At 45.7% G+C, this 25,643-nt stretch overlaps 1 protein-coding gene across 2 annotated transcripts in view; it reads right to left on the bottom strand.

The window, feature by feature from the left end:
- The window catches only part of mst1rb (macrophage stimulating 1 receptor b), a 72,136-nt gene extending 47,199 nt beyond the window's left edge, over nucleotides 1-24,937 (bottom strand). For both annotated transcript variants that reach the window (XR_006031093.1, XM_042088560.1), the window contains exons 1-7: nucleotides 23,518-24,937; nucleotides 18,474-18,650; nucleotides 17,709-17,828; nucleotides 17,094-17,264; nucleotides 9,837-9,997; nucleotides 6,609-6,744; nucleotides 5,343-5,479 (exon numbers count right to left, since the gene is read on the bottom strand). Coding sequence is in view for 1 of the 2 variants with exons in the window: in XM_042088560.1 (XP_041944494.1) it covers nucleotides 5,343-5,479; nucleotides 6,609-6,744; nucleotides 9,837-9,997; nucleotides 17,094-17,264; nucleotides 17,709-17,828; nucleotides 18,474-18,650; nucleotides 23,518-24,777 (2,162 nt within the window). In the remaining variant the exon portion in view is untranslated. The remainder of the gene's footprint in view (nucleotides 1-5,342; nucleotides 5,480-6,608; nucleotides 6,745-9,836; nucleotides 9,998-17,093; nucleotides 17,265-17,708; nucleotides 17,829-18,473; nucleotides 18,651-23,517) is intronic.
- Nucleotides 24,938-25,643: the final 706 nt, after the last annotated feature.

Below are 25,643 nucleotides of genomic sequence, written 5' to 3'. Positions count from 1 at the left end.
GAATCCTGATCTTTAGTTACTTCCAGAACTGTTTAATTGAATTTAATTGAATTGGCTGCCTTCAAGTCTTTCTGGAGCTTTCTCCGAGTGGTCCTTGGCTCTTGGAATTGACTATCCTTCTGACTCCCTGGTCAGAAATATTGCGTGGCCGGTTGATGATGCAGTGATGTTTCTTCCACTTGCAGATAATGGCTCCCATGCTGCTTACTGAAGATTCTGAAGTTTTGAAATGCATCTGTAACCAGTTTCATTGATATGTTTTGCAACAATAAGGTTGCAAAGGTCTTGGGAGAGCTTTTTGCTTTTATCCATCATGAAATGTTTCTTGTGTGACACCTTGGTAATGAAAAACCTTTTTATAGCCCATCAATATGTAGGCTACTAACCAAGCTTATATTAATTTGCCCAGATAGAAAGGATAACTACTCTCTAACTACTTACAGATTCCAGCTCGTTCCTTCCCTTTCCTTGCCTTAGTGCTTTTTCTTAGCTTGTTCAATACTTTTTCCCTGTGTTATTCCACTTCATTACACATGACTCTACTTATGGAGTTGTTTGGACTTTTTATGTGTGGATTACCTGAGTTATTACTAATGCCTGGTGAAAATGTTGTACCCCCCGTATTTCACTTTTCAAGGGCCCTCTCCTCCATTGGGGCCCTATACTTCTCACTCTCCCCCCCAGTTCGACGCCCTTTAATCTGCTGAACCTTCTGCTCATTTCCAAATATAAAAAAACTCTCTGCAACTCAACATTAGCCTGCCTGCCTCAGCTGCCTGTGAGGGGCTTTTCAGTTGTGCTGGATTACTGTTCATTTCAAAGCGACGCAAGGATGAGTGCAACTAACTTTGAAAATCAACTACTGCTCAAACTTAAAGGAGAACTCTGGTGATTTTTCACATAGATCTCCATTTCTCAACGTCACCGAGTACTGTCGGTATGAACAAAACTGAAACAATCGGTTTTACCTAGCTCGAGTTGCTGCAGCGCTACACACTAGGAGCATGAACATGGCTGCCTTAGCTGCTGGCTGCAGCAACTCGAGCTAGGACCAAAGTCCTTTTCAGGCAAGTACCTCCACTCCACTCGGCGGCCATATTGCAAAACTTTTTGGGCACTTATCGTGCATCTATTTCGGCAGAAATGCGTGTGCGTAAGGCTTCACGACACCAATCTTGCTCCAGCAGCGAGATCACAACAGATGATTGGCACGATGTCTTCACAGCACACCACATGATTGGCTCAATGTATTTTACAACACACCACATGATTGGCTCAATGTATTCACATGTCAACGTTTTGCCGCGGAAGGGTTGTGATATTTTGTAGACAACTGACTAACCCCATGCATTACTATGGAGGATTTTTTTTAGGAAAGTAACTAAGTAACTTTTACTTAAAGTACATTTTAAATGAACTACTTTTTACTTAAGTACATTTTCAGATCGGTATTTTAACTTGTACTTGAGTAATATTTCATCAAGGTATTGGTACTTTTACTTGAGTACAATATTTTCATACTTTTTCCACCTCTGCATATCACACACACACACACACACAAACACACACACGCATATCACACACACACACATACACACACATATCACAAACACACACACATATCACACACACGCATATCACACACACACACACGCATATCACTCACGCACAAACACAAACTCTATGTGTGAGAGAAAGCAGAGCCTGACACACACACACACACACACAAACACACACATATCACACACACACACACACAAACACACACATTGTGGGCTCTATCTTGCACTTTAGCGCAATTGACTTTGCGCAAATTGCTTTGTGGGCGGATCTTGGGCGCTGTTTCTATTTTACCGGCGGGTTAATGACTGTTGCGCCCGACGCAAATCTAAAATGGGGTGGTCTGTAGTAGCTACATTACTCATGGGTTTGGGCGTAACGTGCAATAAACCAATCAGAGCGTCATCTCACATTCCCTTTAACAACAGGCACGCTTGTTCCATAGCGGATTGCTATTATGATGGCGGATTTGCCAGGCGCAGCCAGGAACGGTTCACAGCGCTATAGTCAGTTGGAAACAGTTTGCTATTGATTTTTCCTCTTGACAAAATGTAATACAGCAGGGGTGGCCAACCAGTCCAGCATGAAGAGCCAAAAAAAATGTCAACACAACTCAAAAGAGCCGCACAACAAAAAAAGATGCCCACACCACAACAGCGACGTAGCCCTACAATTTAAATCTTCTTCTTCTTCATTTAAAATGAGACACTTGGCAGATGCTACAAATGATCGTTTTCAGAAATGAGTAGCAAGCAACAAAGATATCTGACACACATCACACATTCCCCCTCACTGACTGACTTATTACCATGAGAAATGCTCTGATGTAACAACTGATATGCTGTCAATGTGACCGTCAAATGTTCCGTCGAGTGTCTGCTTCTCTGACTGACGTCTATGTATCATACCTTTACCTTGTACTTGCAAAGGTCAGTGCCTTTGGGAAATGTTCAGGTTTGAAGCTTTTATGCATCAGTTAAGTCTGGCATACCAATACCAAACTAACGTGTTAAACAGTTTTTTTACCGTTTTATTTTGGTTATGTTGACATATCAACCAGAAGGGTTATGCTAGCCTACAAAAAAGATTAATCCGCCTTTTGAATGTCCGTGTTCCTCTTTCTATTTACTCTTAGCATCAAGGTTTTCCTGATTGCAACAGTAGCATTACACCTGGCTAAAGAAACAAACGTTTCTGCTTCCTATTGGGCTAGACTTCTATCCATAACATGACAATAAAACTATTTTAATTTAAACATTGCAGCCTAACTATTGCCAGTACTATCAACTTATGAAAAGCATTTTCATTTACCAGAAATATAGGCTATTTCAAAAAATATAAAACTATAAATCCAAGGAGAAATGAGAACATCAGTTGAGCAGCCGCGAGCCGCACGAGAGGAGGCAAAGAGCCGCAGGTTGGCCACCCCTGTAATACAGAAATGTCACTTTCCGATGTTTTGGGATCACTCTCACTGAATCACAAGGTTATGAATGCATGGTGATATTTTTGCAATGTAATCTAATATTACCTCACTATAGACAATACAGATCTGTCAAATAAGCTCTCCTTTCCCGTGCTCCTGCTGGGGCATTTGGGTTAAATGGCATTGGCATGCAGTTCAACATCACGTCTCATTAAGTCCTCTAATATTTCCTAATTTATGTCATCAACACATCCTTGATTCGTGGAAATTTGTACGCTAGATTTAAACCTATTTTTTCACATCGAACACCACACTGATTTCCCTCGTGTAGCAATATTTGTCCTTGTAATTATGTATGGTTTGGAGAAATGGGAACTGCGTCGTATAGATGAGAAGAGCAAACTGCATTGCGCAACACAGGCGCCCAAGCAAGCGCTCCTGCAGGTGTAAGCTACGGCTGTACCTTGCCATCAGGCAACAGAAACAGTTTCTAAGTTGACCTTTCCAACTCTGCACAGTATCCCATTAACTGCATGACAATAGGCTATTTACAATATTTTCTGTAAAGTAGAGTTTGTAAACATGTTATCATCAACTTAATGCACGCACAACTTTTGTTTGAGCAGGAGAGAGAATAACAATGAATGGACGTAGCAACTACAGAAATTGTAGCCAAGGCTACATGCTGCTTTCTTTTACTGTCTATGGTTGCTGGTTAACAGCACATAATAAGCTTATTTAAGCGAATTCACAAACTCAAGCCTTCAAGGCCATCATGGATATAAAACGTTTTTTGAAAACAACGAAAGGATGGAGGGAACATGGAAAAGTTTGGAGTTATTTCAGATGGGCTACAACAAGGTAGGCAAAATTGTGGTGCTTGTCAAAACTTTAGCGCAGCTGGAATAATGCTTATAGGCTGATGTTAAAGCGCATACACAACGGTACATTGGAACAAAACTAAAGGTAACTTTAGCCTATAGGGCTGTATAAAGTTGTCCAAATTAATAGGTCGTAATTAGGCGTTGTTGTTGTAAAGATATTGCATGTAGATGTACTATATAGGCTACTAAACTTTTAGTTGACCAATACACAAACAAAACCGGGAAACGGACAAATATTATCAAGGCTTTGAATGTTTCCTGTGCACAGGCTGTCTGTAGATTGGTGTGCATAGCATTCATTCATGCAGGCCTGTGGCCATGCATGCGCCCTTAAAATAGCATCTGAACTTGCGCCAATGACTTTAGACCAGGAGGTTCCTGGTCTGTGGCGGAATTGTTTTCTGAAACTGCAAAATATCAACAGGGACCGTTTGCGGCGGAACACGCCCCCTCTTTTCGCTGAAACGCTCCCGTGGCGCATATGTACCTGTGGAGGGAAAATTCCAATAGTATAAGTATAAGTATATATACTCTTTTGATCCCGTGAGGGAAATTTGGTAATATGCGCTGACTGAAAAATAGGAAAGACAAAAGCGCGAGTATACAAAGTCAATTGCGCTGGAGTGCAAGATAGAGCCCTGTGTGTGAGAGAGAGCACAATCTGACACGTATTGTCAGGATCTGGCCTGAACTGTTGACTTTGTGCCACCCTGGTGGCCATTCTGTGTATTGTTCTGTGTCATGTGTTTACCTGTCTGGTCATGTGTCTTTGTCTCCACCCATTCCCTTATATGGTCTGCACTTCCTGTCTCATTAGTTTCCCTCCGTTTCTGCTCACACCTGTTCCCCGTTATGTCTTTCTGTTAATTAGTCTGTGTGTGTGTGTGTGTGTGAGAATTCGTTCCCCGTTATTGTCTCGTTAGTCTCGTCCAGTCCTCTGTCTTTCTGTTAATTGGTCTGTGTTCTACCCACCTGTTCTGTTCTTTGTCGGATCGTCTCTCTGTTTTCTCTGGTCGTAGTCCTGTATGTATGTAAGTAAGTTTGTAAATGTCAAGTTTGTAGTTTAAGATTAAAGTGTGTTTGTCTGAAATACGGCCTGTAAGCGTCTTGCGCGTGGGTCCCATCCTCAGAATCGTGACACATCACAAACAAACACCCATCACACGCACACACACTCTGTGTGAGAGAGAGCAGAGTCTGGCACACACACACACACACACATCACACACACACACACTCGCACGCACAAACACACACACGTATCACACACACAAACGCAGTCCATGTGTGAGAGAGAGCAGAGTCTGACACACAGGTCAAGTTCCTAACCTAGTATAACACCAATCAAACACATTCTCTCTCTTACACACGCACCAAACACACAAATACACACACACGCACGCGCACACACCAAACACACAGACAGACACACACAACCACACACACACAGACAGACAGACACACACACACACCTCTCCACTGGACAGGCCTCTCCGTCCAGAGTGACCCTCCTGGTCTTGCCGGCGTCCAGGTGAGGTCCTGTCACGGTGATGGGCGTCCCGCCGTCCACTGGCCCGTAGTCAGGGTGCACCTGCGTGATGTCAGGAACCTGGGGTGCATCAGAGGTCACATGAGCCTCACACAAGGACTGCAACACCTGACAACATATGCTTTGGACACTAGTGCTAAATCTGTGTGTGTGTGTGTCTATGTGTGTCACAGATCTGTGTCAAACCACAGAAATCTACAAACTTAAAGGAACACGCCACCCAATGTCAGTAGTAATATATGTTCTTACCTTAACTTTCACGAGTTGAGTCATACCTCTCCCGTGTCGGTACGTGCATTCAAACGCTCTGGTGCACGGCGCGAATGTGTTAGCATGTTGCTATGCTAGCGGGCTCAGACGTAGCCAGACGTAGAAGTAATCAAAAACATCCACGTTTTCCCGACTTAAATACAGTTACACGAGTAGTTGATTAAAATGTCTACGGTCAAACAACATGAAACGTGGCGATTTTCCAAGCGAATAAACAGGAGAACTACAATGTGTGGCGCAATAGCACTTGGGAGTACTTCGACCTAGCGTAGTAATATTAATTAACACCTAATTGTAGATCCTATCCACCACAGAGTTTAGAATCCATGCTTGATTGGCCTCCCCCTCCCCTCTGAGCGAGAGAGAGGCACACACACACTAGAGATGCGCTGATGGGCTATTATTTCAACCGTAACTGCATAGCAAAACTTATCATCCATCCGCCATCCATCAGCACCAAAGTTTTTTGACCAATTTTCAAAACCGCACCCGCCCACCATCCGCTGGTTGTTTTAATGTATATGGGTGATGTAGCACTGCTGACGTGAGGCTAGAAAGCTCTGTTCTAGAAAGATCCAATGCAGCAAATATATTAAAAGGCTAAAGTCCTGCATTGGCTATGTTGTAGCCTATCCCCAGAATATCAGCAGCAAACTCAGTCTCTGTCTCGCAAAACAGTCTCCATATATTACTACTGACATTGGGTGGTGTGTTCCTTTAACATCTCACCTGCTGAAAATGCCACGTGTGTGTGTGTGTCTATGTTTGAGTGAGTGTGTGTATGTGTGTGTACATCTATCTGTGAGTGAGCGTGTCTATCTGTGAGTGAGTGAGTGAGTGTGAGTGTGTGTTTATCTGTGAGCGAGTGTGTGTGTGTGTGTGTGTGTGAGAGTGTGTGTGTGACCCGGTGAGTCTTTACCACGAAGGTGAAGCCGGGCATCTCTGCAGTGCCGTTGATGAAGTAGCTTCCCTCTGCCTTCTCCTCGTCCACTCTCACCATCGCCGTGACCGGCCTGAAGAGCTGGGATGAGCCGGACCGGATCTTACACACTAGGCTGTGACACACACACACACACACACACACACACTGATCTTTTCTTAAAGCCGAGACAGGTAAACCAGCCGCTCAGTGTTCTTGCTGGACAATGTTGCTCTGCTCTGGCTAAAACTGGGTGATGCTAATCTCTTTTAAGACTGCTACCCAGTGAGATGCTAATCTCTCTTAAGACTGCTACCCAGTGAGATGCTAATCTCTCTTAAGACTGCTACCCAGTGAGATTCTAATCTCTCTTTCTCTCTTAGACTGCTACCCAGTGAGATGCTAATCTCTCTTAAGACTGCTACCCAGTGAGATTCTAATCTCTCTTAGACTGCTACCCAGTGAGATGCTAATCTCTCTTAGACTGCTACCCAGTGAGATGCTGGTCTCTTAAGAGGCCGTTTACACGACACCGCCGGGTGGATTTTCTCTTACCGCTTTCACACCTTTAACGACTCCGGCAAGAAAAAACCTCGCGTGTACACACAGAGGTGTAACCGGCTAAATGTGCTGTAGTGCATATGCCAGACCAGTCGATGGCGCCGCTGTAAATATAAGTATAGTATAATCTTTGTGTGTATAAGAATCGCGTAGAAGAAAACATTGTTGAAACAGTTTGTTAAGCCAGAGAATGTCTAATAAGTGCTCTGGTTAAGCCGTCACATGAAATAAGGAGACTACAGACAATTCGGTTTTCAATTCAACTGTTAAACTAATAAAGTTCATTTTCAAGGTATGTGACTGCTATGTGAAATTTCAAATACTTAGCCTACGCATTGCATTAGGTCTGAGCACCACTGGAGAAAACACTAACATGCAGTAAGCTAATGTTTAACTAAGTTAAGCTAACGTGTGCTTCTAACTTCGCCACTAAAGGCTGATAGGCTACATTGTGCACATAAATCATGACAGGGGAAAGAAAAACATTTTAATATGATAAATAAATGGTTTGGTTTGTTTTGACAAGCAACATGTCAGGTCGAGTGCCGTGGCTGAGTTGAGAGGTGGGGCTATGTCGTCATAAAGTTGCCGGCTTTGCACCTACAGGCGTCTACACGTGTCGTGGAAAAACTAGTCCACTTTCGAATCCACTAGCAATTTATCACTTGACTAATACTAATTAGCACTCTGGGAGTGTCCGAAGGAGACAGAATAGACAGATCTCTGAAGACTGCTGAATCTTTATTCACCGTATTGCAGTGATAATCCAGTCTAAACAATGTTCAGACCAGATGTCAAGCAATAGGGTGAGGTGAGATGTCATCAGATGGCGGCCCCCGATGAGATCTAAAATCAAAATGGCTGCGGCCTATCTTTTATACACCTTAACCTTGAAGTTGGGCCTTCTCGCCACCCTCGAAAGACACCTGTTGGCCTATCAGCATCCACCAAGGTTACCGATATTGGTGGGACCCCTTGTCATATCATGCATAAAAATTATATGCAAAACTGTCTGATTCTGTTTTTTTCCAGTTACCATTACCTCATCCTCTCGCTCTTGACCGTCTAGGCCCAGTGTCACTGTGCACTCATTCACCCCACTCTTTGACACCTGGTCTGGTCTGCTTAAGATGTGTACAGGCCTTGAAGTCTCATAATAATTGCAGTAATATCAAAGTTTATAAAAAACATACATGCATCCTTTAAGTCATAGAAATCCACCACACACGGCGAAAGTTAGCCGGCGGTTTCAAAAGTTCCCACTTCGGAAGCCGGTTTCAAAAGCTATCGGTTTCAGTCTCCTAAACTGCCGGCGTCGTGTACATGCAAGGCGTAACCGTTAACAAAACCTCACCGGTTTCACAAAAACCGGCGTCGTGTGCACAGCCCCTAAAACTGCTACCCAGGGAGATGCTAATCTCTCTTAGACTGCTACCCAGTGAGATGCTGGTCTCTTAAAACTGCTACCCAGGGAGGTGCTAATTTCTCTTAGACTGCTACCCAGTGAGATGCTGGTCTCTTAAAACTGCTACCCAGGGAGATGCTAATCTCTCTTAGACTGCTACCCAGTGAGATGCTGGTCTCTTAAAACTGCTGCCCAGGGAGATGCTAATCTCTCTTAGACTGCTACCTAGTGAGATGCTAATCTCTCTTAAAGGAATTATCCGGAGTAAAATGCACTTTAGATCAATTTACGGATGATTGGGAGTACATACGTTGAGTTGACATCAAAATCATGTCATTCGGATGTGTTTTGAGAAAGTTCGATTTTACCGTTTTTAGTCAAATCTCGTTAGCGTGGAAGTGAGAAGGGCATATTATTTCGCCGCTACAAAACGCTATTTTTATACCTCTTCTACAGTTCCAAACAACATTACACTTATGTGGTAGTGAGTAGAGGGTCCCTAAAGCCAAACGGAAGTATCCCGAGGTCTTTATGTGGTTGGATAGAGAGTCCAGAATGAATTTCATCAAGCCAGTACCTTTCCGGAAATGTTGCCATCTTTGCTGCCATCTTTAGGGGAAAGTCCGTAGGAGTCGATTGCCAAGTGTGCTCTGGAAATTCATAATTTCGTCGCCGTTTAAAAAATAAAAAAAAACATAGTCCAGTATTTTTTTTTTTAAATTGAAATGAAGTTGTATGGACTGGACTATGTTTTTTTTTTTTTTTAAACGGCGACGAAATTGTGAATTTCCAGAGCCTACTCTACTAGGGACCCTCTACTCACTACCACGTAAGTGTAATGTTGTTTGGAACTGTAGAAGAGGTATAAAAATAGCGTTTTGTAGCGGCGAAATAATATGCCTTCTCACTTCCACGCTAACGAGATTTGACTAAAAACGGTAAAATCGAACTTTCTCAAAACACATCCGAATGACATGATTTTGATGTCAACTCAACGTATGTATTCCCAATCATCCGTAAATTGATCTAAAGTGCATTTTACTCCGGATAATTCCTTTAAAACTGCTACTCAGTGAGATGCTAATCTCTCTTAGACTGCTACCCAGTGAGATGCCAATCTCTCTTAGACTGCTACCCAGTGAGATGCTAATCTGTCTTTAGACTGCTACCCAGTGAGATGCTAATCTTTCTTAGACTGCTACCCAGTGAGATGCTAATCTGTCTTTAGACGGTGTGTTGCTGGTCAGTTGGCTATGACTCACCGTGTGCTGCTGCTGTCCTTGGGCTGTACGTGGCATGGCGTCTCCCCAAGACGCACCTCGTGAGTTTTAGCGCTGATAGCGGGACGGGGTGGGGACTGGAATCCCCAACCACACAGCGTCAGTTCTGTCTGCCCATCAGGGGGTGCTGTCTTGGGGAAAAACTATGTAGAGAACCAGAGAGCCATACTGTTTACTTATATGTTTACTTATATACTATTTACTTATATACTGTTTACTTATAGTTTTCATACTGTTTACTTATAGACCTCTACACTCAAACATCAAACTATGTAGAGAGCCAGACTGTATACCGTTTACTTACACTTATACTGTTTACTGTTTACTTATAGACCTCTAAGCTCATCATCCGTCAACACATAAACTATGTGGAGAGCCATACCATTTACTTATAGACCTCTATACCCAAACATCTGTCGACTTATACCCCATATACTAATACCCCCATATAACCCATGTACTAATACCCCCATATACTAATACCCCCATATACTTATACCCCCATATATTTATAGCCCATATACTAATACCCCCATATACTTATACCCCATACTTGTGTGTTATGTAACCTGATCTCTCACACCGGTGTGTTATCTAATAGGCCAGTCAATCTAGCCCAAAAAGACAAAAAATTTGCAACAGAAATGCCTCATAGTTTTTATTGGTCCTAATACCCTCCTGAATCATATACTAAAAGTCCTCCGCCGAAGATGGAGTGGAACATATTTTTTTTTTTAGATTAAAGGCCAAAGTTGTGCCCAACACTCTTAAGTAATAGGGAAAACAATTAAATGAATAGCTATCACTATGAAACCTCTCCAGTTGATTAGTGAAATCATACCAAAGAAAAAATGTATTACAAGTTTTTTAATGTTATGTTTATATATGCAAATTAGGCATTTATTCATCAAATGTACCATAAAAACACACAATCTGAAAATTGGATGAAAAATGTATTGTTTCATTCTTGACACATTAGCTAAAAGACAAAATTAAAGAAGGGACTGTGGCTATGTTTCTATATCATCCCATACATTAGAAAATACTATTTTTTGAGTCATCAAAAAATCTATTGCTCGTCATGTTTTCCCGACCTCAAATGTTGTGGACGGGACTAAGTTTGGATTGGCACCCAGGCTAGTATACCACCAGGTATGCAGCATCAATTTCAGGACTGGAAAACAAGTACCAGAGTGTTTTCATGATGAAGACAGCAATGGCCCAAAAAGATGCAAAATTGATAAAGTTGGAAGACCCAAATCTGATGCTGTGGCAGACAAACAGGCTGATCGGAATCTTATAATGGCTGCAGCAGAACTCTTTAAAAATCTGACATTGTGTGACATCTGGTCTGTTGTGGAGGAAAAAGGTACCTATCCAACCAGTCTGAAAATGTCTTCGGTGATGAAAACACTGCTCTATGTTCCAGAGTCTCTGAAACTCTTCCTGCATACATTATTTATTGGGGAAAAAAAGGATCTCGGTCAGGCCATAATGCAAGCGACTAGACCAAGATGTCTACTCCCACCACTTCAACTTGGAGTTGGGGTACAAATGCATCACCACATCGCATCAAAGTTTAGTTGTTCATATTCAGAGGTACAGAAGTACGAAAAAAGTGCCGCAGTAGCACAGAAAACAAAGGTCGATGGATTCACACCAGGGCACTTCATTCAATATGTTGCTGATAATGCTGACCATAACACCCGGACGATCGATGGTCATGGAACATTCCATGGCATGGGAATTATTGCATGCATAACCCCCAGAATCGAACGAGCATCAGTGATTTCACCTGTCAAGATTTCAGCAAAAGACCTGGAAAAGGTTGGACGCATCAACATTGTGCCATATGTACAAAAGTCTGGGGGCCTCAAGACCCTTACCTACCAAGAAGTTGAGGAGCACTCCGATGATGACAGAGAGACGGCTAGTGATAGAGACGAAAGAGAGATGGGCGCTGATACACTATGGAAACTGTCCTTGCTGCTTGGCAAATGCCCAAGGCCTGAATGGTCTGGGATGATGCAAATGCTCAACACTGGAAAAGATCATCCTGGTCAGTCAGAAGTCATCTTCCTACCCATGATTGACATGAATCCAGGAAATCTGACTTGCATCTATTCGACTCTCGAGTTTATTAACGATCAAGCGGCTCACTACCAGGTCACTCCAATTCTAACCTTTGATCAACCACTATGGTGGAAAGTGATGACAATTATAGAAAATGAAGCATCTGGTAGTCCATTGAAATCTATCGTTCTCCGACTTGGTGGATTTTATGTGCTCATGAGTTTCCTTGGTGCCATTGGTCATTTGATGGCAGGCTCTGGCCTGGAAGAAATCCTCAAATTAGTGTATGCACCAAACGCAGTGACCAAAATGCTTGAAGGTCATTTCCTGGTTGATGGAGCACTGAACACTCTACTGGCAGCAAAAACTTTTGAAGTCAAACTGCCCATCCCAGCAAGCTGTGCTGTAGACTCAAAGGAGTTGACTAAAGATGGCGCTGTTGCTGATGATTGTGAGGGAAGAAAGACAACCGCACATGAACCAGTTTCTGACCAATCAGATGGAGAATCCACAGACCATGCTGAAGGCTTGACAGAATATGGTAGCGATGCTAGTGAAAGTGAGGACACACAAAGGGAGACAGACTCAGATGGACCAGCTTCTAATTGGCAAGCTAAAGAATCAGTATTATGGCTGGCACCACAGCAAGAACAAATGCTAGTGAACTTAAAGATATAGCCCAGAGATTAGAGGCAGAGAAGCCATGGTTGATGACCGAACAGCAACACTATGGCTGCAGTACATGGAGATGCTTGATTTAGTCTGTGCATTCATCAGATCGCCTCAGGACATAACTTATATGTTAAATCATTGAGCATTTACCTTCAGAAAATGCACCAACTTGAAAACATACATCCGCAAGTTTATGAAAGATTTCAGGATGATGGTCTGCAAGTTGTTCGTAGGTCGAATGAATACTGGGCTGGACTCTCCCCTGATGTTGTAATCGAACAAGCTTTCATGCGAAGTATGAAAACGACTGGAGGACTGACACGGGGAAGGGGTATGACTGAAACTCAACGTGCGGTGTGGGTTCTTTCTAACCCTGCAACATCTGAAATCAATGCTGCCATGCAAGAACTGACTAGAGTAAATTATGAAACTAGTGCACAGCACAAAGACCTTTCTTCATCAAGACAGGTAAAAGACACTACAGACACCATCAAAATCCTTAGTTTTTTAGAGTCATTTAATCTATTTGATCGATATGAACACCTTATGACAGGTGAGGACATGGATGGGAGACACGTGAAGCAAAAGCAGTCACCATGGACTCAAAATCAACAGTTAAACTGAATAACGAAGTTGTCCATATTGATCCGCAGCTCTTGTTTCAGAGACTTTTGATTGCTGCTACACAGAAAGACATGTTGACTGAAGCCTTAAAGTATGAACTATGTGGGTATCCACCTGCACTCTTTCAGACAAGGACTGTGTTTCTTCCTGCAAACAAACCCCAACTGGCAAAAGCAATATGGAAGGCTGTGCCTCATAATGATGTGCCAGAAGGAGACATGTTGTATGTCTTGGATGGTGGGGCCCTCCACCACCGACTACCCTGGGAGATGGGAAAGACATATGGGGAAATAGTGGAAGGTTACATTGGTTATAGTTTTATGGGCAATCAGTGGTGATGGTGTTTGATGGGTACAGTAATCAGCTCTCTACAGTAATCAGCTCTCTACAGTAATCAGCTCTCTACAGCTCTCTACAGTAATCAGCTCTCTACAGTAATCAGCTCTCTACAGTAATCTCAGCTCTCTACAGTAATCAGCTCTCTACAGTAATCAGCTCTCTACAGCTCTCTACAGTAATCAGCTCTCTACAGTAATCAGCAGCTCTCTACAGTAATCAGCTCTCTACAGTAATCAGCTCTCTACAGCTCTCTACAGTAATCAGCTCTCTACAGTAATCAGCTCTCTACAGTAGTCAGCTCTCTACAGTAATCAGCTCTCTACAGCTCTCTACAGTAATCAGCTCTCTACAGTAGTCAGCTCTCTACAGTAATCAGCTCTCTACAGTAATCAGCTCTACAAAGGATGTTGCCCATAAAAGAAGGAATGCAACGACTGGCCAGAAGGTTTCCTTCACATCTACCATGCCACTTCACATCTACCATGCCACTTCACATCTGCCATGCCACTTCACATCTACCATGCCACTTCACATCTACCATGCCACTTCACATCTGCCATGCCACTTCACATCTGCCATTGAGGTTGAATAAACAGCTATTTTTGTCAAACAATGAGAACAAACAACGTTTCATAAACCTGTTGGGAGAGGTCCTACAACGTGCCGGATTTGACGTTCACAATGCTCAGGGAGATGCAGATGTGCTCATAGTTCAAACAGCAGCAACAGTAGCAGTTCTGGTTGGATATGACACAAAGACCTTCTCAGCAGTTCTGGTTGGATATGACGCAGACCTTCTCAGCAGTTCTGGTTGGATATGACACACAGACCTTCTCAGCAGTTCTGGTTGGATATGACGCAGACCTTCTCAGCAGTTCTGGTTGGATATGACACACAGACCTTCTCAGCAGTTCTGGTTGGATATGACGCAGACCTTCTCAGCAGTTCTGGTTGGATATGACGCAGACCTTCTCAGCAGTTCTGGTTGGATATGACGCAGACCTTCTCAGCAGTTCTGGTTGGATATGACACACAGACCTTCTCAGCAGTTCTGGTTGGATATGACGCAGACCTTCTCAGCAGTTCTGGTTGGATATGACACACAGACCTTCTCAGCAGTTCTGGTTGGATATGACGCAGACCTTCTCAGCAGTTCTGGTTGGATATGACGCAGACCTTCTCATCCTTCTGTTACACTACTATGGGCTGTAGTTCATGTCAGAGCCCAAGTCATCATCTTTACAAAGTCGCAGGTTTTTGATGATAGGGCAAGAGATGTATTGAGTGATGATAGGGCATCCAAGAGATGTATTGAGTGATGATAAGGCAAGAGATGTATTGAGTGATGATAGGGCAAGAGATGTATTGAGTGATGATAGGGCATGCAAGAGATGTATTGAGTGAAGATAGGGCAAGAGATGTATTGAGTGATGATAGGGCAAGAGATGTATTGAGTGATGATAGGGCATGCAAGAGATGTATTGAGTGAAGATAGGGCAAGAGATGTATTGAGTGATGATAGGGCAAGATATGTATTGAGTGATGATAGGGCATGCAAGAGATGTATTGAGTGAAGATAGGGCAAGAGATGTATTGAGTGATGATAGGGCATGCAAGAGATGTATTGAGTGATGATGTGAGCAGCAACATTTTATTCGCACATGCCATACTTGGTTGTGATACAACATCCAGAGTGTTTGGAGTTGGGAAAGGGGTATCTCTGCGTCTGGTTCAAGAGAGTGACACATTCAGAGTACAGGCCAGCATTTTTCTTAAACAAAAATTGCTGCTGCCGGGGAAAAAGCAATGATACAGATCTACAAAGGCAAAGACGCAGATTATCTCAATGACCTCAGACTGAAACGTTTTTATAGTAAGGTGACTGACAGCAAAACGGCTATCCACCCTCGCAACTTGCCAACAACATCTTCATCTGCTATGTTTCATAGCTTTAGAGTGAAGTTTAAGTTGAAGAATGGATGGAAAACTTGCTACCACCAGAGGAATGGGGCTGGAGGATCCAAGACTCATACCTCATTCCTGTCCATAATGACCAGGACCCTGAACCTCAATCTTGGTTCGAGGTTGGTTGCAGCACAATGCGCTGCAATTGCCGTCGTCGAAAACCTCGACTGCTCCCTAGCTTGCACAGAGTGCAGAGGCGTATGTGCAAATATGTCGGCAAACTTGGATGAGAACATGGATTGAACTTTTGTTGTTGTTGCCACAGAGTTATGGCCTACTGTACCTCCTGTTTTGTATTAAAGTGCCTACTGGGCTTTCTCTTCTACATCTGTCTCTTGAGTTGTGGTTTTGGGTACGTATTGTCTATTTAGAGATTTCAATATCAATGACTTGTCTGTTAATAGTGGTTTCCGCTGAAATATGTATTCCCTTTCACTGTAATCTGGGTAAAAAGGGTGTTTTCTCAAAATTATAAAGTTTCCGTATACTGTGGAGGAGAAATATCCACTTCAGTAATACTATTATAAACCATTCATTACAGATTTCTTTCTATCTATATGTTGTGTTTGATTAGTACGGAGCCCCTAAGGGGACATGAGCAAAAAAAAAATCTAAAGTTTTGTTTCATGTGCTCACGTGAAACTTTCATGTGCGCACACGAAACTTTCATGTGCTCACGCAATACTTTCATGTGCTCACGCAATACTTTCATGTGCGCACACGAAACTTTCATGTGCGCACATGAAAGTTTCACGTGAGCACATGCAAATAAAATAAAACAAAAATAATTTTAAACTGTAGCAGCATCTGGAATTCCTGCATTTCCACAGAATTATTTTTGGAATCTGGTCCCTTATCATACCTGTTCATTTGTACTTGTCGCTCGACTTATCGTGACTAAATTCAAGATGGCGGCGAACGGTAAACTTCCTACAGGAACTGTCTGTATAAATCGTCTTGTAAATAAACTACAAGTGCTTTTTCAAATTTCTCAATGTCTCGTTTTAAATGTCAGGACCTTTGGAAGTCTACCAATGAAGTGTGGAACTAGCTGAAATAGTTTCAAAAAGTGTCCCGTTCACATTTTTCTTTCATGTTTAATTGGCTATGTGCTTATAGCTTAACTTACCCTACCATAACTTGGAGTTTGCTATTTCTGTTATTTGGATCCAATGAGTGAGACCAAAGTAAGGGTTCAAAATAAAACTTTAGGCAACTGTATTCTCCTGATAACGTGAGTGGAATAGATTTAATGTGGACGCGAACATAAAAAGACGCAGAGTGGCTACATGATACAGTGCACATATTGCGGTGAAAATGTCTCTCACACAGGTGTGTGATGTAACCTGATCTCTCACACAGGTGTGTAACCTGATCTGTCACACAGGTGTGTGATGTAACCTGATCTCTCACACAGGTGTGTAACCTGATCTGTCACACAGGTGTGTGATGTAACCTGATCTCTCACACAGGTGTGTAACCTGATCTGTCACACAGGTGTGTGATGTAACCTGATCTCTCCCGCAGGTGTGTCACTGCCCCCTGGTGGTCCATCCGCTCCCCTACCTCAGTGATGCCAGGTGGGCAGGACTCGTTCCTCCAGTGGGCGTGGCACTCCGCCTCCCAGGAGCAGCGGCTTGAGCACCAGCCACAGCCCATGAAGCGCGGCGCCATCAAGCAGGCGGCACACGACAGGAAGTGGCTACAGCCGGGACCGCGCTGGGGCACCTGGACCATCTGGGGAGGAGTCAGAGAGAAGAGGGGGAGGGGTCAGAGAGAAGAGGGGGAGGAGTCACATAGGAGAAGGGGAGGGGTCAGAGAGAAGAGGGGGAGGAGTCCGAGATATGGGGGGGGTCACAGTGGGGAGGGGTCAAGGAGGAGAAGGGGAGGGGTCAAGGAGGATAAGGGGTCAGACAGAGGGGGGTCAGATAGGATAAGGGGAGGGGTCAGAGGAGAAGGGGAGGGGTCCGTGATGAGAAGGGGAGGGGTCAAAGGGGGGTCAGACAGAGGGGGGGCAGAGAGGGCATGGGGGGTCAGTGATGAGAAGGGGAGGGGCCAGTGATGGAAAGGGGAGGGGTATATATGATAAGGGGAGGGGTCAATTGTGGGAAGGGGAGGGGTCATGGCAGAGAAGAGGACCAACACACACACACACACACACACACACACACACACGCTCACCTTGTCTCCCACAACGAAGAGCAGTGAGTTGTTGGAGTAGACCGCTGCCATGGAGACCGGTTGGTTTTCCACCAGGGAGTAGTTGGCAAAGATGACCGGACTGGACCTCCTCAGAACCAGCTGCAACACAAAACACAAACCATGACCTTTCAACTTTACACACGCAAGGCATGACCCCTCAACTTTACACACGCAAGGCATGACCCCTCAACTTTACACAGGTACCGAATCTGTAGTACAACTCTAACATAGATGTGGTCAGGATGAGATTTGTTGGGGGGATGGTGGGGATCAACCCCTCTGTTTTTTACACCCCTACCTCTACTGAATGAATATCATCCTCGGGGGGGGACATACAGCCTCCATTGCTGGCACTAACTTTCACCTGACCCGAACAGTTAGCAGTCTCGGAATTCGCAAACGTCCCCATGCACATAAATACATTGTAGCCTTTACATATTACCAGTACGAACGTGGATTTAGCGCCATGAATCACATCCTCACTGATGAGTGCAACAGAATGAACGTGTCCACACTGAACAGTGTGTGTGTGTGTGTCTGTGTCCACACTGAACAGTGTGTGTGTGTGTGTTTGTGTCCACATTGAACAGTCTGCTCTTCATCGCTGTTAATGGGCCAGACATGTGTTTCGTCCTGCTCAGAAGCTTGCAAAGATGTGTGTGTGTGTGAGAGAGTGTGTGTGTGTATGTGTGTGTCTGTGTGTGTGTGTGTGTGACTGTGTGTGTGTGTGTCAGTGTGCTGTACCTGTAGAAGGCGTCCATCTGATGTCCCGATGTGGGCGACGGTCTTGTTCTGGATGGTGGTGACGAGCAGAGCGGTGAGCAGCACACTGGTCATCTCTCTGTTGAACAGGTCCACCCTGTAGTAGGGCTTGGACACCATGGTGGGCTGGTCCTTACACGTGGCGTTGTTCTCCATGCTCTGCAGCGACACACCACACCAGTAACATTAAAGCACGCTAACATCGCCACGGACCAACACCACCACTGACTTCCCTAAAGCACACTAACATCACCACTGACCAACATCACCACTGACCAACATCACCACTGACTTTAACACAGACTATTATCACCACTGACTTCAACACAGACTATTATCACCACTGACAACACAGCCCTTAGCAAAAAGAAGTTTATGAAAGCATAATGTTGGTCTACTTATTTTGAACTAAGCATACCTATAGCTTACTTCATATGTACAGATCAGAGATACACTGCATTTAATTATACTTGGCTTATACTGATAATACTTACAGCTTTAAGTACCGTATACCATAGACTATAAGTCACTCTGGAGTATAAGTCGCATCAGTCGAAAAATGCCTCATAAAGAGGATAAAAACATATTTAAGTCGCACCGGACTATAAGTCGCATTTATTTAGAAATGTATTTAACAAAATCCAAGACCAAAAACAGACAGACTATGTAACTGGACACATAGAGGCCAAAAAGATTGGGAATCTTAACAGACAGACTATGTAACTGGACACATAGAGGCCAATTGGCCGATTGGGAATCTTAATGAAAGTGAAGGAGTGAATGGCGGCAAGCTGAGGCAAACTGGGCGACGAGGAAAGAGGCCAAGGGCCCGACAGTAAAGCTGCCAAGGGCCCGACGGTAAAGAGGCCAAGGGCCCGACGGTAATTGTAAAGCAATTTACAAAAGATTCACTGAACAGAAATGCTGATGTGGTACATTTTATAGTTCTGATTACATGTGTGAGTTTCTTATGTTTTATGGTAGTTAATGTTTACATCTTTGTGTGTGGAGTTTCTTATGTTTTATGGTAGTTAATGTTTACATATGTTAGTGAGAGTTTATGTTTCCTGGCAGTTATGTTTACATATGTGAGGGAGAGTGTGTTATGTTTTATGGTTGGTAAGTTTACATGTGTGTGAGAGACTTTGTGGTGTTTTATGGTATATGCACGTGTAAGAGTTTATTTAAACACACCAAGAGCAGTCAGGTGACTGCAGACCCCCATGTTACAGACAGACAGACGGACAGATAGACAGATGGAGATGGAGAGACCTAATTAGAGTAACAATACGAGGAAGTGCGTCAGGAGGAGTGAGAGGTACACTTCCTCCACTTCCCATGAGAGAACAGTGCAGCGTCAGAGTCTGCTCATGGACAAACAGGAGGCCAGAATTGAGAACAGCACAGCGTCAGAGTCTGCTCATGGAGAAACAGGAGGGCAGAATCGAGAACAGCGCACCAGAGCCTGCGGCTGCTGATAAACACAAACCTGCGTTGAATTGTGCGTGCATACACGAGCATCATGCTCCTCCCATTGTCATCCCACAATATCCCATAAAATGATTCATGAATTCTAACATTTATACCGATCATTTTATTGGCTATCGTTGAAATGATGGAGACGTCACATCAATCTGGAGAAGGAAGTCAACGCTGGCAGACAGCGATATAAGTATGACGTTTTACAAGTGTACCTATGTGAAATAAGTATCAACTGACAATTCTGTATTAAAATAACTTCAATAAAAAAACTTAACTTAAATTAAAATAACTAAATAACCGTATCCTATGTTTTGCCATGTGTTTGGGCTCGTCATATACAGCAAAGTATTAATATTTGTACTGAAACAAATAATCATATGGCTAATAATGTGTGGGCCATTATTTATGAGCTGGGTTTCTGGCAGTCTGTAAGGTGAGGTAGTGATTTAACGGTCTGCGTTTTAATAGAATAAATCTTCTAGGAGACTTAGGCAAAAGGTTTTATGGCCTCTTATTATAGGCGCTTATATTTTGTTCACGAAAGCAATATCTCCTTACAAATCCGTGGGTGTCAACTAGGGCTGTAACGATACACCAAACTCACCATTCGGTTTGGATCACAATTTCTGACCCACGGTTCAGTACATACCTCGATTTCTATCTTTTATAGAAAACCTAGACATTTTATTAAATAACATTTCAATAGCCTACCTTGGAACACCAGAGGATTATAATATATTATTGCATATCTGTATTATATCATATCCTGATATAAAAATACTGAATTTCTGATATTCATGACAGCACACTTTATGGAGATTATATATTACTATTAAAACTCTACCTCTTTAATTAATCTGTCTGGTTGAAGCCTGGAAATATTGTAAACAAAGTAGCATAGTTTGCAAGCTTATCATAGCTTAGTCTACTGGTTGGACTGTTCAGTTTCCCCACATGTGTTTAAGTTTCAAGGTAATACTTGTTCTCCTTAGGACAGGCCCTTTTGAGTCTTGGAAAACAAGGGGCGCATGTCTATTGAGCACCCGCGAGAGAGAGAGAGAGCGGAGCCAGGAGAACAGGACCAGAACAGGTCCAGAACCAGAACGTCCATTGAGCACCCGCGAGAGAGAGAGAGCGGGGCCAGAAGAACAGGACCAGAACAGGTCATATCAGGATCTAGGGTCATGTCAGGCCAGATCCTCATGCGAAAAACATGTATACTTATAAAAACATGTATACTTGTTCTCCCTGTGGACCAGTAGCGTGTTCACAGAGACCAATTTCTATCCCATTCTGACGTCCAACAGGGCAGGACAGGGCAGTCTTGGCTTCCTCTCATTAAAGACCAGGTTTAGAGACACACAACTGCAGCTTTCCTGACCTTAAACAGCGGAACAATTGGAGTTACTGAGAAGAGTGATTGGAGTTAATGAGAATAATAATAATAATAATAATAATACTTTTAATTTAGAAAAGGTACCCAAGGGCACTGTACAATAAGGTATAGGCATAAGATTACATACAGCATGCAATCACATCCATGGTTAGATTACACTGAGAGTATGGACAGTACATTCAGGCAGGGACAACGAGAGAACAAGCATACAGGAAGTACATAGACACAGGCTGGACATGGACACAGGCTGGACACAGACAGGCTGGACATGGATGCAGGCTGGACATGGATGCAAGGCACATAAGATGCCAAGATGCAGATGAAACACACACACTCAGAGGGCATAGAGTAGTACACTGAGCACAAACACACACAGTGAGACCAAGGCCAAGTGTGGAGAAGGCAGATAAAAACAGGCCGAATAAAATAAGAGAGGCATTGCAAGTAGAAGTCAGGGGGCTGAGAGGAAAGTTAAGCTAAAAAGATGTAGCCTGATGGGGTCAGATGTAGCCTGATGTAGTCTGTCCCTGATGGAGGATGGGAGTAATGTATGTAGTCTGATGAGGTCAGGTGTAGTCTGATGGGGTCAGGTGTAGTCTGATGGGGTCAGATGTAGTCTGATGTAGCCTGATGGTGTCTGATGTAGTCTGATGTAGTCTGTCCCTGCTGGATGATGGGAGTAATGTGATCCCAGGGCCTGCAGCGGGTGAGTTGTGGACATACTGTGCTGCAGCCAATTTAGGGGTTTTGGGGGCAGCCGTGGCCTACTGGTTAGCACTTTAGCCGTGGCCTACTGGTTAGCACTTCATCCGTGGCCTACTGGTTAGCACTCTGGACTTGTAACCGGAGGCAGCTGTGGCCTACTGGTTAGCACTTTCGGACTTGTAACCGGAGGGTTGCCGTGGCCTACTGGTTAGCACTTTCGGACTTGTAACCGGAGGGTTGCTGGTTCAAACCCCGACCAGTGGGAACGGCTGAAGTGCCCTTGAGCAAGGCACCTAACCCCTCAATGCTCCCCGAGCGTCGCTGTTAGTGCAGGCAGCTCACTGCACCGGGATTAGTGTGTGCTTCACCTCACTGTGTGCACTGTGTGCTGAGTGTGTTTCACTAATTCACGGATTGGGATAAATGCAGAGACCAAATTTCCCTCACAGGATCAAAAGAGTATATATACTTATACTTATACCTATACCTAGCTGGGATGCCATAAAGTAGTCTAGCCTAGATGTAATGAATGCATGTATAAGTGTTTCTACTGCAGATGAGTTGAGGGAGGGGCGGAGGTTTTGGAGATGCTTTTGAGATGGAAGCAAGACATTCTGGTGATATTTTTGATATGTGAATTGAATAAGAGAGTAGGATCCAGGATTACGCACAGATTTCAGCCGTGCCTACTGGTTGGGGTTCGAACCGGCAACCCTCCGGATACAAGTCCAAAGTGCTAACCAGTAGGCCACAGCTGCCTCCAAAATCTTGATTGAGTTTGAGGAAATTTTTAGTCATCCAGTTGTGAATAGCATTTAAGCAGCTGACCAGGTTAAATAATGAGAATGTGTCAGCAGGCTTGGTGTGCATGTAAATCTGAGTGTCGTCCGCATAACAGTGGAATTTGAGCCCATAATGTTGTATTATGTTTAATTAATTAATGTTGTGTTATATAGCAACTCTCCTCCACAGGGGGGACAAGCTCCTCGGCTGGAGCCGTGACGCTCCACTGGAACCCACCCTGGTGCATTCCTCCATCAGACATGGCTGCCAAGGACCTCCCTTGAGACTCACACAGATCTTACACAACAACCAAAGTACTCAACTACAGACTGCCTTTAAGTGAGAGCACAGACTCCTCTAGCATGGGGTGACCAGACGTCCCGGTTTAACTGGGACAGTCCCGGTTTTGAGATGCGTGTCCCGAGTCCCGACAAAAGCCTGTCGAGACGCTAAAATGTCCCGGTTGTCAGAGATTACATAGCCAACATGGCGTATGCTTTTAATGTTTGTGTGTGCGTGCGTGTGTCATAGCAGTCTGCATAATCTTTGCAACCAACGTTACAATGTATCCGTAAACATTGTTGCAATGCCTCTTCATATCTGCCTTGTGTGTAAGGGTGAGTTTGTGTGTGTGTGTGTGTGTGTGTGTGTGTCTCTGACCTCGTGTGGACAGCTCTCGCAGGGCTGGAAGTGGCACAGGCCCCTGGACAGTTGTTCGGGGCCCGATTTGCAGCAGAGCTCTACGCCGTCCTCGATGGCCTTGTTGACCGAGTCCATGGGGAAGGCGCAGAGCGCCGAGTCGTGGTCAGGGACACCCGTGTCGTCCGTCACGGCAAACACGCCGTACAGGATGCCGTCCTTCTCCTCAGTGCCCAGCTCCTCGGCCAGCTCGCGGCCGGCCTTGCCGAAGTGCGCCGCCTGCACCACGTTGTACACCACGTCCTTGGGCACGCTTTGCCTCCTGCTGCGTCTCCTCCCGCGTCTCCCCTCGGGCTCGCCCTGCCTCCTGCTGCGTCTCCTCCTGCGCCTCCTCTTGGGCTCGAAGCGGCACTCCAGCACCACCTCGCGGTAGCGCCGCGTCTCCCACTCGTGCCGGGGCAGGCGTCCGAGCCGGGTCTGGAAGGGCGACGCGTCCAGCTCGGGGCTCTCGCGCTGGACGGATACAAAGTAGACGAACTCGTCGGTGTGGAAGCTGTAGACGTAGCGGATGGAGTAGCTCTGCCGCAGCTCCGGCAGCACCGTCAGGCCATGCACGTCGCCGTGGAAACCGTCCTCCGTCCAGAGCGGCCGGCGCACGGAGATGGACTTCCGTCCGTAGCGCTGCGTCACGCTGTCATTCACCGTCGCCGCCACGAAGAAGTAGACGGTCTGGCCCTCCTCCACCATGGCCACGCGCGTGCCCAGCGGGCTGGCGATGCAGTCGGGACAAGCGGCCGGCGAGTTGCGCTCGCTACGGAACAGGCAGCGCGAGGGGTGCGGCCGGTGTCCAGCGTGCAGCTGGTGGAAGTAGCAGACCCCATGCTGGGAGCTGCCGCAGGCGTACAGGTACATCAGGAAGGGGTCCAGCAGCAGCACCTGGCTGTCCGTGTTCTCCGGGAGGGCGGGGTCAGCCAGCGGGCACAGGCGGCACAGCGGGCACTCCGCGCCCCCCACTGGACCCGTGCGGAGGCGCCACGTTGGCACCAGGCTGCCGTTTAGCGCCACGATCTGGTTCTGCGACGCCACGTACACCTCCTGGTACTGCTCGTTGGGCACCATGTTCTGAATGGGCCCGGCCGCCTGGTAGACTGGCATGGGGTACGGCACGGTGAAGTTGACCGAGGAGGCGGAACCAAAGGGGCACAAGTCCAGCCCCGACACCCCAGCGGCCCGCCACCACACCCCCGCCAGCCACAGCACAACCCACCCGCAGCCCAGCATGCTCTCTCGGAGAAGGCCAGCGGGCACAGCAGCGGGCACCGCTGGCAGAACTGGCACAGGACACGGGAAGCTGGAGAGGGCACAGGGAGTGGGCACAGGACACGGGAAGCTGGAGAAGGCACAGGGCACAGGGCACAGGGCACAGGGAGAGGGCACAGGGAGAGGGCACAGGCACAGGGCAGAGGGCACAGGCAGAGGGCACAGGGCACAGGGCACAGGGAGTGGGCACAGGGAGAGGGCACAGGGCACAGGGAGAGGGCACAGGCAGAGGGCACAGGGCACAGGGCACAGGGAGAGGGCACAGGCAGAGGGCACAGGCAGAGGGCACAGGGCACAGGGCAGAGGGCACAGGGAGTGGGCACAGGGCAGAGGGCACAGGGCACAGGGAGAGGGCACAGGGCAGAGGGCACAGGGCACAGGCAGAGGGCACAGGGCACAGGGAGAGGGCACAGGGCACAGGCAGAGGGCACAGGGCACAGGGAGAGGGCACAGGGCACAGGGAGAGGGCACAGGGCACAGGGCACAGGGCACAGGGAGAGGGCACAGGCAGAGGGCACAGGGCACAGGGAGAGGGCACAGGGCACAGGCAGAGGGCACAGGGCACAGGCAGAGGGCACAGGGCACAGGGAGTGGGCACAGGGCACAGGGCAGAGGGCACAGGACACAGGGCACAGGGAGTGGGCACAGGGCAGAGGGCACAGGGCACAGGGCACAGGGCACTCTCTAGCTCTGGGGGCCTTTCAGCAGGGACATCCGGCCACTGGAGACAGACCGCTGAGAACAGAAAGTAAAGACAGGACGTCAGGAGTTCCAAAGCGCTTTTGCACACACACTCTTCTACACACACACTCTTCTACACACTCTTC

This window comes from Alosa sapidissima, chromosome 4 (assembly GCF_018492685.1).
Source record: "Alosa sapidissima isolate fAloSap1 chromosome 4, fAloSap1.pri, whole genome shotgun sequence".
In the NCBI taxonomy this organism is placed as follows: Eukaryota; Metazoa; Chordata; class Actinopteri; order Clupeiformes; family Clupeidae; genus Alosa; species Alosa sapidissima.
This window is presented reverse-complemented; position numbering and strand designations above follow the sequence as displayed.